The following is a 14663-nucleotide window of genomic DNA, read 5'->3' as shown; positions in this document are numbered from 1 at the left end:
TCACCCGACTGCCACTTGCAGCCTCCCCTAGGAATTCAGGCCGAATCTTCCACCAGTCACAGGCAGTGGGGAGAGTCCTAACGCACCTCGTGCACCAAAAGATCGTGATTTTGGTTAAAACAGTCTATAACTTTCAGACAAGGAGCAGCACAGGACTGAGAAAGGTGAGCTCACAGCCCTGCTCCTGGCAGGACCCCCCTGCCTCAGGCAGAGGCCTTTCCCTAGCACCAGGCCCGCAGACAGGCAGGAGAGCTCCCGGAGCTCAGAGCCCCAGGGCCTGCGGCTCTTTTCTTGCCTTCAGCACAACCCTTGAGCTCTCATCACTGCCAAAGAGCTTCTGAGCCCAGGACAGCTGAAAAGAAAAGGCTTCATTAAAATCAAAGCCTGGTCTATCCCCTGCAAGCCCTGAAGGTCCGGTGACAGATGGACATGAAATCAAGGCAAATGAAACCTTTGCAATCGTTGGAAGGCACAAATAAGTGCCAGTGAAACACGATTTGCCATGGTGGATTAGTGACTGCATTTATACACCGTGCATCAAAGCCAGGCTAAAGCCAGGTAATTTAATTGGCAATGAAGTTGTTACTGCAGCAGTGTGTTCGATGCCTCACAGCTTTCCTGTCCCTTTTCCCTTTGCTCTGCAAACACTGCAGACACACACAGGAGCACAGCAGCGGGCAGGGAGGTCACTGTCGGCCTCTCCAGCCTGGCAGCGGGCACTGCCCAGGTGCCATCCCCCTGCCAGGTCCAAGGCCAGGTCCACGCCACGCCTCGCCCTGCCCTGGTTTCTTCCCAAAAGGACAAACGGATCTGCATGGCCTCAAACCTGGTCCTTAAAACAACCCAGCGGTGTCTGAGCGCCACACATCACACGAGCTGGGGAGGAGACCCTCAGACATCCCCAAAGGCTTCACTGCAAGGGCTCTCAGGACAGACTCCTGCGTGTGGCCCCAGTACCTGCTGGGCCACCACCTGCCAGGCCCGGGAGCGCCAGGCTCAGCTCCCACCACCATCAGGCTGCTGCTGTCCTGCTGCACAGCCTGAGACAGCCCGGGGGGCTCCAGTGCTGTCCCCCAAATCCCCACATACCCGGTACCCGTCTGCTCACCTGGCTTCCCCCTCCCCACACCTGCACTCTGTTTCTCCTCTGGTTCTGCAGGGGCAGCAGTGCAAAGTCCCCAGACATGCTACTTCCAGGCACAAAGAGAAGGAAAGAAATCATTAGTGAGGCAGACTTGAAGACATGAAACCTTCACTCCCCTTCAGAGCATCGCCAGACCATTAAAGGCAGGTGACCTGCTGGCCTTGGGTGACCTGCTGGCCTCTTACCTGCTGCGTCTGCACAGAAGTTGAGAAGTCATCACTCAGGAGACAGCTGGGGGGGCATCGAGATCCAGGGGCTTTGCTGGGACTGAGGTCTTAACCAGGCAATGAACCAGCTTTCAGTATGAAATGGCAGAGACTGGGCAACAGCCCCGATGCCAGCAGCCCTCTTTGTCTCCTTGCTCTTGGAGACGGGAGCAGCGGTAATTGCCAACACCTTCTGGCTGGGCACAGCGGCTGGCAGCTCTCCTGGGGGTTCGAGAGCAGCTCTTCTAGTCAAGGCCCTGCAATAACACCCAGATCAACAAAGGGCTTGGGAGAAAAGCGCTGTCAGGACGAGTCCAGCCCCAGTTTGCTCAGAACTGGCTGGTGTTTGAGGTGAGGAAATTGCAAGTGAGAGAGCACTGCACTGAGAGGCCAACAGCAGCCTTCACCAAGCTCAGTCCTGCACCACCGCAGCCCCTGCTGAGCCTGGAGGCCAACAGTTGGCCTGAGGGGGCTAAAGGAGAGCTTCCCTTCACGTGCCAAGGGACCCTGACAACCCCACAGAGCTCCCCTTCTCCTCCTTCCCCAGCCTGTGCCTCTGCCTAAAAGGTTTTGGACTCAAAGGGCCCGGCTCCAGCCAGCTCCCCCTCCTCATCCAGCACAGACGAAGGCTGCAGCCTCCAGTGCACCAAGTGCTCCTCGGCGCTGCCTCCCTGGAGGGCCAGAGGAAGGCTGCTGTGAAGGCAGGAAGCAAAAGGCGGGGGCAGGCAGGACACCCTCTGCTGAGCCCTGCCAGCAGGCACCACAGCTCAGCCCTTGCCCGCTGCTGCCAGGAGCTCCTTGGGGTGTGCGGCAGGCCTCGGGGATCGCTGCTGGGACATGGAAGTGCCTCCTGGGGACCTTTAGGCCTTTTAAGTCATTGCAAAGGCAGACGGACAAACAGCCACGGACAAACGCAGCCTTTTGCAGCTCTTCTCTCGCTCCCTCCAAAAGCCCCACGGCAATTCCGGTGCCCTTACCCGTGCCTGGCAGAACAGACCCACCTGCGGGAGGACAGGCAAGGAGGGAAGAGGCTTTAGAGGCAACCACAAGGTGAGTGGGGTTTCAAACGCCTTCAGACCCAGCTCCCACAGGAGCCAAGAGCCCAGCACAGTGAAGGAGGTCCTGGCGCTCTGCAGAGCGCTGATGGCTTCCAGGAGCCCAGGAATACGTAAGAAGAAGCTTTTCCGAGCGGTCGCCTTCGCAGAGTGCTGTGTGCCTGCTGGTAGCAGGTGTGTGCGTGGCTGCACTGCGGGCCTGGCAGCCCAGCAGATCCATTAACCATTTCCATTGCTTCACTGCTTTATTGATGTCCCTGTGCTGTCACAGGGGCCGTCACCCTTCCAGCAAAGGGCTGTGCGAGAGAAAGCAAAGCGGTGAGCTCATGGTAGTTACTGGTGACACCTGAGCAGCCCAAATTGGATATATTTAACCTCAGAATATGCAAGTGCAAACCCATTTAACCCCCAGGCATGTCAGGTATTCAGCATCTCCCAGCCTGGAAAAGCTGCAAGCACTGCTGGGCCTGGCCAGGACAGAAACATCCCTTTAGGGATCACTCCTGAACCTCCAGGGCTCGACCACACAACAGCAGTGCCAGCTCACCACCGCATCTCCTCAGGGGATCCAAGCAAGCCTCTTGCTTTTGCCTTGGGGAAATCAAGGGGGAAAAAAGGAGGCCGTGCTCCCCAGCACAGGCTGTTTGGCACTGCCAGAGCCCAGACAGGACGAGGCCTCCTGAAGCTTTAGCTGAACCTCCCACACAAGCCAGACCTACAGCTTTAGAGCTCAGCATTATGGCAGTTTTATTTAAATTCAAGGAGGGCATAAAAATATAGTTATAAAAGATGCTAAAACAGTCCTCTGAGTCACATTAGCCATGCCAGGCCTGGGTGAGTCCATGAAGTTTTACTCCTGCAGCGCTGGAGCTTTTTTCTCTTTCCTTTTCTTCTTGGCTTTGCCCTGCTTCTGTGGGGTCTCCTGGCTGGCGCTCCCTTTGGCTTTCTTTGCAGCTGGAACCTGCTCAGCTTCGTTACCTGCATCACCTTTTCTTTTTCTATTCCTCTTCTTCTTCTTTTTGTCAGCCACGGCATCACCGTTCACAGCTCCACCCTTGCTGCCTGCTGCTGCCACCCCATTCTCCCTGACCCCTCTGTTCCGATTCTTGTGTTTCTTGCTGCCAGGCACAGGGCCTTGCTTTTGCTCGGGGCTTCCTGTTCCCAGGGCTTGCCCCTCTGGGGCTGCTGGCTCTCCATCTTTTCTACCTCCTGGTGCTACTCCGTTCTCCTGGACGCCTTTCTTGCGATTCTTGCGTTTCTTGGTCTCTGGGAGGAAGCCTTTCTTCTTCCGCTTCAGCGGCTCCGCTGCCTGCACGGGTTTATTGGCTGCTTTCTCTTTCTTGGGCTTCCTGCAGAGAGAACACCAAAAATCAACACTAACTCAGTTTACAGCCAGGAAGCACCGTGGTGCATGCTCCAGGCAGAAGCAGGAGGAAGCGGAGAACCCCCCACAAACCCTTCCAGCCTCACCCAGGCAGCCCAGTATAACCCAGTTATTGCCCTGCACCAGCTCAGTCCCCAGAAAGGCACCTAAAAAGGAACCAGGCTGCAATCCCACAGCCCTTCTGGAGAGTTGTTTGTGCTGTGCCAGTTCAGGGTGGAAAAAAAAAACACATCCTGAGAACACGATGTTAGTGTTTGCCTCTCAGCACCTCCACAAACCACACCTGCTGCAGGTCCAGTCCAGCTCACCTGCACAAAGATCCCTGGGTCCCACAGCAAGACGGCACCAACAGGGGCAGCAGGCTGCGCCCTCAAACCCCATCCCTTCCTCAGGCAGCACACAAAACTCGGTGTTTCATGCCCACTAAACCCTCAGCCACCCCGTTTGCAGTCTCTCCTTGCTGCTAACCCAGGCCTTGCCCCTGGGCCAGACCCAGCAGTGCGGTGCCAAGCGAGCTGTGTGGGACTGCTGATGGGACCGGGGCTGTGCCACGGGGCTGGGTGAGGCCACCGTGCCCTGGCAGGCTGTTGGAGGCATCAGGAGGGGCCACAGCAACAGTTTCAGCTGCCTTGTGCAATTCCTCCCTGCCTGTGAGCCCTCTCACAGCGAGCCACATGCAAGCCTTTCCCCCAGAACCTCTTGCAGGGCTGAGATGCCTCAGATGAGGCCACCCACAGGCTGAGGCTGTGACTCCCAGCCGTCAGCAGAGCCACCCAGAGCTGTGCACAGTGCTAAATGCTGCCAGAAGGAAGAGGAAACAAAAAGCCCAATTGCAAGCTACTGGCAGGAAGGAAAAAAAGATCCTGCCCTTCTTTTTCCCCAGGAGTAAAAGTCAAATCCAGGTGCCACTTAGCACGGGAGCATTGAAGCACGAAGGCTGAACGCTCCCAGCCTTCAAAGCAAGGCAACCTGGCTGGGGACCCAGGCACCGAGGAGCCCAAAAATCACTGGGGGGGGGCTGAAGGCCCTGGGCAGGGTCTCTCTGGTATTCACTCACTTCCCCTGACAGCTGCTCGTTCCCTGCAGGCTCACATCTGCAGGATCAGCCCACGCTGATGTGGTAGGAGCTGAGTGATTGAGCCCAGCCCAGAAATGCCCCGCAACGTTGGCGATGGCTCTTGCACCAGGCCACTGCTCAGAGCTGCAGGTGCTCTGTCCTTGGGTAATTGACTGTCTTACATCTGCTGGCAAGAGCAGATCAGATATCAGACATGCCTCGCAACCCTCTCCCAAAAAAGGCCCGATCCTAACCATGCACACACCTGAGCAATGAGCCTAGCACCAAGCAAAACAAGAAGCGTTTCACCCTCACCACCCCAGCAGCTCCAGTTAAGTCAAACCCCAGTCTGAGCTCAGTGCCTTGATTTCCCTTCCCTTCCTGCTTCCCCAGGCCAAAGAAGCCAAGCAGGACAGGCAGGCAGCCCTGCAGGCGAACCGAGAAGCCCGGGTGCCAGCCCTACGTACGTGTGGTTCAGCCACCGCATGGCATTCCAGTAGAGAGAGTCGAGGCGTGCTGACTTCCCGATGCCTTCCTGCTGGTTCAGAGCTACCAGCACTTTGTCCAGCTCCATCAGCTCCACGTGCAGCTTCTGCAAGAGGCAAGTGCACACTGACAACGTGCAGGGTGAGCTCAGAAGGAGCCACCTGGCTTCTCTAGGCCACTGCCCTGAGCCCATCCACAAACACGCTTCAAGTTGGGGGCAAAAACTGGCGAGTTACACCACTACATACAGGGTTTGCTTGAAAACTGGGTCTCTAGCATGCCAAACATGAGTCTAAGCTAGAATTATCTGGCATGAAAGGGACTGAAAGGTCCTTTAGTCCTTTTTCCTTTTCACCCTGTGACTGGGAAAGGGGGGATGAAGATGATGTGCTATGTACCTACCCTAAAGAAAAGCAAAAGTGTTTTCAGTCTGGTTTCGAAAGAACTCAATCATGCTGCTTCTGACTGCCTGTAACAGCTTCTGTGACCCAGTGGACAATCTCAGTAAAACCAGACAGAAAGGGGTGTCTCAGAGGCTGTTCAGGTCCTCCAAGAACCCCGGAAATAATCTCTCTCCCCACCCACTTTCCTATTAGGTCTCCACAAAGAAATGGGCTGTGGTGCGAGCTTATCAGTAGGAAACTGGGCTTCAGCAATTATGCTGCTTGCGTTATTTTGCTCTCATAAATAAAACCATGTTGGAAACTTATTTTGTCACCTATAGAAAATCTCCTCGTGTTCAAAAATACCATTTTTCTTTAGAGCTGAACAATGCCCCATTCCAGCTCACAAAGCTTCTGCGTAAGTCTCAGTTTCTGGTAATCAGTCTCTGGGGTTCAGTGAAGAGGAGAGAGCGATCATCTGGGACAAAACCCAGCTCACCCCCACCGTACCCTAGGCTGCATTTCTCCCAATGAGAAAGGAGATGGCACGGATGTTTGTGGAACACTGCACAAATCCTTCAGCAAGTTCTTGGAGATCAGCTCTCAAGAGCTATGGATCTCTCCTTCAGACTGGAGGGGTTTTCTGTACTCAAATCCAGCCAGGCGTTCCCTCCAAGGGAAGGGATGTAGTGATGAAGCAGTCACAAGGTAAAATCCAGGCCTGAGAGCTGACAGAGCTCTTGGTGGTACAGCCCTTTGGCAGTCCGTGTGTCGAGGAGTCAAAGCCCCGCGGGATCGGGTCACGCTCTCACCTGCTGCGTCACGGTTTTGAGGAGGAAGTTCAACAGCTCCAAGCTCCTGGCAACTTTCTCCTTCTCGGCCTTCACCCTAAACTCGTCGACCATTTTCAAAGTCTGCAAATTAAAGGGAGAGATGGAAGAGGAGGGTGCGTTAAATGGGGAAACAAATCGCTCTTCTCAGGGAAAGCAGAAAATCGGTAGGGGTTTGCAGGGTTAACCTGTCACCAAAACAACTCTGGAACGACGAAACCCACCAAACGCCTGGGAGGGTATGAGGTGGGAGCTGCTGTAGCCCAGGTTAATTAAAAAGTATCCGGACAAAATAAGAGCAAGCCGCTCTTCCTTTGTGCCTATCACAAAGGCACCACCCTGCTGCTCTCCCTCGTCTCTAAGCTGAAGCAAAACTGGCGACAGGTTGCTGGCTCCTGGAGAAAAAGAGGGAAGACAATAACCCCGTATGGAAAGGCCAGGAGAGTGGCAGACAACAGACTCACCTGAGGGACAGCAGCAACCCAGCTGCAGGAGCTGGGATTTGCACACAAGGCGCTAATGTAAAAACCCATTAACACTCACGCCTGGGAAATCCCAGTTGCCGGCACTAGAACAGGGCTTGTCAATCAAGCTTAAACCCGCTGAAAAGGATGGAGAAAATCTCATCGCTTTGTGTTACCTTTATGTGCTGCAGGCTTTCTGAGACACTGAAAGGTCTGGCTTAGAGGAAAATCACTCCTGAGACAGGTCAAATAAAAGCCAGAGTTATTTACAAGTAGAGAAGCGCAGCGAAGAGCCACGGAAAGGCAGCTGGATCAGAGCGGCCACCCAGGGGCTCAGGGGTGCTGATCCTCTGCCTGCAGCTGGTCCTCGAAGCCCTGCTTACGTGGTCCTTATCCTCCCTGCTGCACTGCTGTGTGAATGCACAACCACAGCAAGCCCCGTGGCTGGTACGGGTACGCTAACGTGAGTCGGATTTGTGGGGACAAGCGTGCCATCGCCTGCGGTGTGCCCATGGCAGCTCCTGTCCCTGCAGGAGGCTGTGCTCGTGGCCAAGCTGCCTCTGCCTGGAGTGTGAGTGTGCCAAACTGGTAACAGGCAAGGTTTGCCCCAGCCGGAGCACCCTCGGGTGATGAGGTGCCGCACCAAACCTGTACCCGGTGGTCCAGAGGTGGGGGTGTGCTGCGAGGCGCCTCCTCTCCCTTAGAGCAGCTGCAGCTTTCCCTGGAAGGCATTTGCAGGACTTAAAGGAAACGGTTCTCCAGCTATGGCAGCATAAAGCAGGCAGATAAAGTAAAAATCCTTGCAGACACTGAGAGGAGGGAGGAATTCATTCCCCAAAGCGAGGCTGTTGGGCAGTGGCCCTCCAACAGCAAATACCGATGGCCAGCAAGAGCCTAAGGAACACTGAGCAGAAAAACGGGGGAGACCACAAAATGCTCTGCAGGAATAGCAGCCTGCAAGTCCAGTTATGTACTGTCTGTGCAGGATTCCAGCCCCTGGGAGTGCCTCTTTTAAATAACGAAAACACAGCCATCTCCTGACCAGGACACACGAGCTCTGTGTCAGAAAGCCACCACGGTTTGCTGGCTGGAATCGAAGTGGCAACTTCATCTGCCCATCAGTACCTCGCTGACAATCACTGCCTCCTGATAGACAGACGAGCTGCAACCCTGCTCCAGAGATGTCATTAACCTGCAAGGTCACACAATTCGATGGCTCAGAAGTCTCTCAGGTGAAACAAGGAACAAATATTGGGGTGTGTGACTGAAAAACCCCATCACATGTAGGACACAATGGGCCCTGCACACTCCATGAATTGCACCTACCACGGTAAGTAACAGGAATGGTCAGCAAATCAGTTATGAAACAAAGACTGATTCACATAAAACATTTCTTTGCAGTGTTAGAAGAAGATAGTGGTAGGCTAACAGTCCTTGCTGGCTCAAGCAGCTTTCCGAGGGGCTGTTTAGGTTCAGGTCTCTGTTTTGCTAAGTCACAGTGAGAGAAAATCAGTACAGGTTGTCAGCACTTGGACAGGAGCAAGAGGAAGCAGGACCATACTGTGAGGAGGAGCCACAATGAAGTCAACTAAAATTTCATCATTTTAATATACAAATGCTAAAGAATTAAGAAGGTGTTCCAAATAAATTGCAGTTTCACTGTAGATAAGTGATGCATCTAAATCGTGCAGGCTTGGCTGTCTGTCCTTGCTGCCATCCCTTCTCACAGCATTGATATTCTGAAGGGTTTGAAGCACACCCTGCTGAAGTCAATAGACAAACCTCTGAACAGCACTCGAGGGGCTGATGCTACAAGTCCACAGCAGTTGTCAGGTGCTTGGGAAACTGGGACGTGCACTGAGTGGTCTGGGTGCCCGACCAAACTCCTGCAGAGCTGCAGAAGGAAAGGCAGCGTGGCTTCCCTGCTGGAGATGGGAGATACCACGGGGCTACTGACATCACTGCAGTGAGACTAAACATCAAAATTAAAGGATGTGTTTTGCATGAGCCTGGAAACCAAGGCATGGTTACACCCGCACAAACAGCCAGAGGCGATCCAGTACAATTTAGGTGCTCTGCAAACAAACAGCTCCCTACTAACATGGATTGCTTTGAAACAGCTCTCAAAAGACCATGAAGGAGCAAGGAAAACGGTGGGGGGTGGATGGAGAAGCCAGAGGAGCAACAAAAAAGCAGCAGATAGTGAAGAAGTGCAGAATGCACAATTCTCTCTGGTCCAGCACTGCCAGGTATTGCTTTAAGGAAGCTGGATGCAGAGAAGCGTTGCCGTTCCTCAACTGCTCTCCTTTCCCCTTCCCTTCTGCTTCAAAGGGCATAAAAGAAATGTACTCCAACGAGCACAGAAATGCCAGCTCCTCTGTATGTGGCACGGTTCAGACAGCCCTGCCTTTGAGAGTCTCCAGCCCAGTTCCTGCTCAGCTCGGTGCCATTTTCCCAATCTCACCACCACGCAGAACTTCCCCATGACTTGCTACCAGAGATGCTCTCTGCTGTCACGCCGTGCTTCGCTCCCTCCCTCCCATAGCAGGGAGTGCACACAGCCCGGCGTTTGGGGTTTGTGTTGGGATGTTAATAAAGGAAACTGATGGGGCTGCTGGCAAGCCTTGGGGACTGCTCCCAGGGAATGAAATCCCAAGTCTCTTCCACGCTGAGTCCAAACCTCAAAAGCAGCTTTCCCAATTCCTAAATTCTTAATGTCCTAAATTCTTGCTACATGCAGTACCCACCTTGTCTGTAGGCTGGGGGTTTGCAAAGCAGATTACTTGGGTCCCTCACTCAGTGATCTGGAAGCTGAAGCTAGCACTGCCACCCCGAGTGCGTGGGTCAGGCGTTTTAGGGGCCTACAATAATTTCACTTGGGGCACATGTAAAATGCAATAAAAATAAAGCGAAAACCATTATGTAACAGATGGCAGACTGCAACATGTGGCAAACATGCCTTAAAAAGAAAAGCAGCATTTCAGTCATCTGCAGCATCCTTCGGAGAGCCTCACACACCGGTTAGATTGCAAAAGCCCTGCACGAGGTATCTCCATTTTACACAGCAGAACCGAGGCACAAAGCAGTGGCTTTGCTTCCAGCTCTGCTGTAGGTGATGGAGGGTCCAGTGAAAACCCAGCCAAGCTTGTCAGACTGCCTGTTCTGTGATTCTCTGCCATGTGCTGTTTGCAAAGGCATCCAACTCTCCCTTCCCCAGCCCTCTAAAAGCACTAGGAGTGGCATAACCCCATCACCTAACACGAAGAGCAGGGAGCACGTGGCTTGTACTCAGGAGCCACACTTCACCACTTGCTGATCTTGTTCTTTTGCTGCCATTGCTGCCTCTGTTACTCTGCTCCTTCAGTAACAGCCAGGCCCAATTTCAGGGAACCCTGGTTCCAGTTCCAGCTCGGTAATACCCGTGACAGGTAATCGTGCCTGCACATCTCGGCTGTCAGCATATCTGGGCAGGTCACTTTCCAAAAGGAAAAAGCAGGGAGGCAGTTTCCACAGCTGGAACTCCCACCTCGTCGCAAGTCAATGCAGCAACACGGTTCCTGACTCGCCCTGCGTGGATTCAGCTGGCAGAGGTTGGGGCTTGCTGTGCCAAACACGCTGCTTCCAGGGGCCTCTGGCTGTGGCTGGTGGATGGCACTCCTGGATCCAGAGTCCTCTGCTTCTAGGATTTCTACAAGAACAGCACATCCTCAGCAACCTATCCATCAGTATTTCTTTTATTTCTAAGCCCTGTTATCCCAGCTATTTCAGGATCCAACCTTCACTGCACCTCTCACTGCGGTCCCCAGCATTACTTCACCTCCACAAGGGCTGCGGAAAACAAGTTTGCTGGCGCACAGGAGGTGAATACCCGCAGTAATTCACTCACAGAAGTAGGACAGGGAGATGGCAGCTAGAAAGGGGCATTAACCACGTAGCTCCATGCCTCAGATTCCCAGGCTGGATTTTAGCCTAAGCCCAGAACCCCTCTAAAAGCTGCAACAGAGCAAAAGGTGCTGCGTGTGCATCTGGAGCCAGTCAGCATCCCAGCCACTGCCCCGCTCTCCCTGCAGGGAAATGTCAATAAGCTGTTTCAGGGAGCAAAGCAGTGTTTCTGGAAGTCTCCCCAATTGCAGCTGCCTGCAACCTCAGCCTCCTGCTCCTCCTCCCGTTCACAGGTACCTCGGTGGGGACACGCTCAGCCCCGACTTACAAGGCACAGCAGTACCTCGGCGTCCGGATGAGCACCCTGCCACCGAGAGCAGAGCACATCTCGCTGGATGTGAACACCGTGTAACGTTTATGCATTCCCAGCACGTCCTTCAGCCTGCTCCATTGTTCAAAACAAACAGCCCTTCCCCTCCGTGGGCTCAGCCTGACAGATCTGCGCGCTCCGGTGAAGCCCGGCCAACCTGCATTCTTTCCACCTGCCGTGCTATCTCCATCCTTCCCCCTCCTCCCCCAAACAGACCTGATGCTGACGGATAAATGTGCAGATTCACGGCCGAATGCAGTGCCAAGAGCCTCCTGCAAAACACACACCTCCACCCACCCCGCACGGCCTTGCACCCCCTGGCACAGCCCGGGGCTGCTGCCCTGAGCTCTGTTCTCCAGCAGCAAACAGCTCAGCCAAGTTTCCGCCCCGCTGAACGTCCGTGGTCACACTCAGATAGAGCTCAAGAAGCCTGAGCTCGCTTTGCTGACTGCTTCCACGCTGGCTGTGAAAGCTGAAGCTTTGCTCTTTGCTCCGTGCTGCTCACAAGGTCCATGAGCAGACACGACCTGAAGTTTTGCTGCTGCTGTGGCTCGGCTCCCCGTGGTGGAGCCACACTCTGAGGGCCCCCCTAAGCGGGTTTGGGGCCCTACAAGTACGTGCCCATTACCTGAGCCGAAGCGCAAGATCTCCCATGTCAACAGGCAGGTGAGCTGAGAGGTGTGGGAGGGGAACAGTCCTCCTGTGCTGTTCAGAGCAATAACAAACCGAGCTAATAACAAACTGAAAAGCAAATGAAGGATTTCAGCATTCGGCACACTCGTAGCTCCTGTCATTATCTGATGCAAGCACCCTTGTCTCACCTGTAATTACCCTCCCCTTGCTCCTGAGGGGCATGCCAGCCTTATTCCCACCATTTTGCAGAGGCTCAGGAGGCTGAGCACAGCACTGACCCACACAGACCATGGCAGAGCCAGGAATCAGCCAGGAACTTAAAACCCAGGCGAGCCATCTCCAAACACTTCCTTTGTGACCGTGTTCATTGAACGCGCTCAAACTTAGGGCTAAATAATGGAAGATGAGATGGGGACGAGGGAAGAGTGGGCTTTCCATCCATCCACAGAGCAAGATCCACTTTTCACACCAATGCACACAGTTTACATTAGCACATCCACACAGGGAGGGGTTCTCACACCACCCACTTGAAGGGCTGCTGCCAAGAGCACTAAAGGAGGAAAAAAAGCATGGACAATCCCTCCTCCCGTCGTTCCCTCTCACTGAAGTTTCTGAAGACTGAAAGTGTAGACAGAGAGAGTAGGGGACTAAGCAAACCCACATGCTGAAGGGTGTAATTAAAGGTCCTTTTCTGCAATGTTTATTTTGGCTGTTATTAGAGGGAGGAGCCCAGAAATCAAGATGACATTCTTACAGAAAATGCCAGGGCTTTCCCAAGTTTAAAGATCTGATCATTTTCTCCATAGACCGCATGCAAAAGCAGCAGGGAAAAACCATACGGGACAGCGGAGGGAACAGAGGGAATGAATTCTCCGCAGAGACATCCAGTACTCTGAAAGCACGTCAAAGATATCAGTTAAATCACGACTGGCCTCATTTTACAAGCTGAGAGGCTGAGAAAGGGCAATGAATTAAGAATTTATAAGGATGGACAGATAAAAGTTCAGACAATCTTCAAGAAAAAAAGAAAGAAGAATGGCTTTCTTAGAGATTTGATGAAGTCACTGTTAATAATTTATCTCCATACAAATGAAGACACCAGTAATCAAATGTGATGCCCTTCAGAAATGAAGGGCAGGAGGCTGTGTAGCATAACTCTCTCTGCTTCTTCACATGCCGAGTGGCTCCAGCTACTGACTTTAAATCCCTTGCTGAACCACACGACACCGACAAAACCCTCTAATGCCCTATGATGGAAGTCTTCAGAGAGTATAGAGTAACTTTCAAACTATGAGTCCTGGAAAAGAGGTTTATCTATGAATAAAAAAAAGAAAAGAGGGTTATCTATACCACTCCTCGCCCGGGCCATGTAATCCCCTGCCTGTCTACACTCGCTCCTTTCTACAGAAAAACAGCTTTGGTCCAGCCCTGAAGCTGGGTCCTGGGTGCTGTGAGTGTTTTTACACCCCAGGATGCCCTGATTGCACTTGGGGACCAACCGACCAACCTGAACGCTCTACGCTCTGCTCTTCCTGTCCTTTACGCAGGATACAACACTGGCAAAACAAGTGAAAGAAAAAAGAAACCAGTGAAGTTGGGCCCTTCCTCTCACGTACTTACTGCACAAGTCAGACAAAGGAAACCCTCAGGAAACTGCTGCATACAAGCCAGAGAAAGCAGCTTTACCAACAGTTTTTCTGACAGCTGTTTTGTTTTGAAGTTGCCCAACCACGAAAATACGCTTTTTGTGGCATACTCCTCAAATCCTTTTCCATTTTCCCGTCTTTCACGTTGTAACTGGGAGTTTCAGCCTAGGCTGGAAGTTACACGAAGCACCTCGGTTCAGGAGGGCAAGCCAGTCCCTGGGAAAGGGATGACACAAAAAGGTAATGAAATTATGTATTCAGATCCCAGAGCTTCCTGCCCCAAATCTGTCACTGAGTTACTAAAAATTGGCATGGCTTCAAGATCACTCTAAAGACAAGACAGCGATTTTATAACCCATCAGAGAGAAAACAGAAATACACCTAACAAGGGGGACAAACACCAAAACATGCCCACAATGACAACCAGCAGGGATGAAAGACCGAACTGAGAGCAGCACGATAAAGTCAAAAAGATGATGTGTGATCCCTAGCAAAGAGATCCCTCACCAAAACGGTGACTGTTCCCTACGGGATATGGGGAATTTGGGCCTCCCGGGTCCTGCCACTGACTCTGGGCAGCCTGAACCCACGGCCACCAGCTTCCTCCTGGAGATAGCACGGGGACAGGGACTGGTGCCCAACACAGAGCTCTTCTGAAGCCAAGTTAAGGAACAGTCAGATTGTCCAAGCAGAGAGAGGGTCTCTGGGATGTCCCAGGAGATCAAAGCTTGATTCTTGGCTCGCCTCCCAGCCAAGCATGTCATCTGCAAAACAGGGAGAACAACTGCAGCTAAACGCATCAGCTCTTGGATTTCTGCAGAATACTTTCATCATTACATCAGCAACTCACTGGTTAGAATTTCCTTTGTAAAGCGCTTTGAGACCTGCTGATAAAAGAACAAAGCTGTCTCGAAGAGGAAGGAGTCTCTCTCAGAGGCTACAGCACCTCAGGTGAGCTCTGTCATTTACAGCATGAGGCAACAGCACTTTGTACTGTAAACACAACCGAGCTGTCTAGACTCCCAACCTCAGAATAAACTTGAACAGCCGTCCAAAGGTTCTGCTTGGTGTGATGCAGCCTGTTGAGGACACAGGAGGCCAAAACTGTGCTAGAACTCTCTCT

General features: G+C 52.9%; 1 protein-coding gene across 1 annotated transcript in view; it reads right to left on the bottom strand.

The window, feature by feature from the left end:
• Positions 1-3133: 3133 nt before the first annotated feature.
• Positions 3134-14663, bottom strand: part of MYBBP1A (MYB binding protein 1a) — a gene marked incomplete at its 5' end in the record, with an annotated part of 59698 nt that continues 48168 nt past the window's right edge. Inside the window, 3 exons of the mRNA XM_082776415.1 lie at positions 3134-3754; positions 5314-5438; positions 6528-6629. Of these exons, the coding sequence (XP_082632541.1) occupies positions 3256-3754; positions 5314-5438; positions 6528-6629 (726 nt within the window). The 3' untranslated portion in view covers positions 3134-3255. The remainder of the gene's footprint in view (positions 3755-5313; positions 5439-6527; positions 6630-14663) is intronic.

Source organism: Aythya marila (genome assembly GCF_965140915.1).
Source record: "Aythya marila genome assembly, chromosome: 20".
NCBI lineage: Eukaryota > Metazoa > Chordata > Aves > Anseriformes > Anatidae > Aythya > Aythya marila.
Note: the sequence above shows the minus strand (reverse complement) of the source record. Positions and strands in the feature narration are given on the sequence as shown.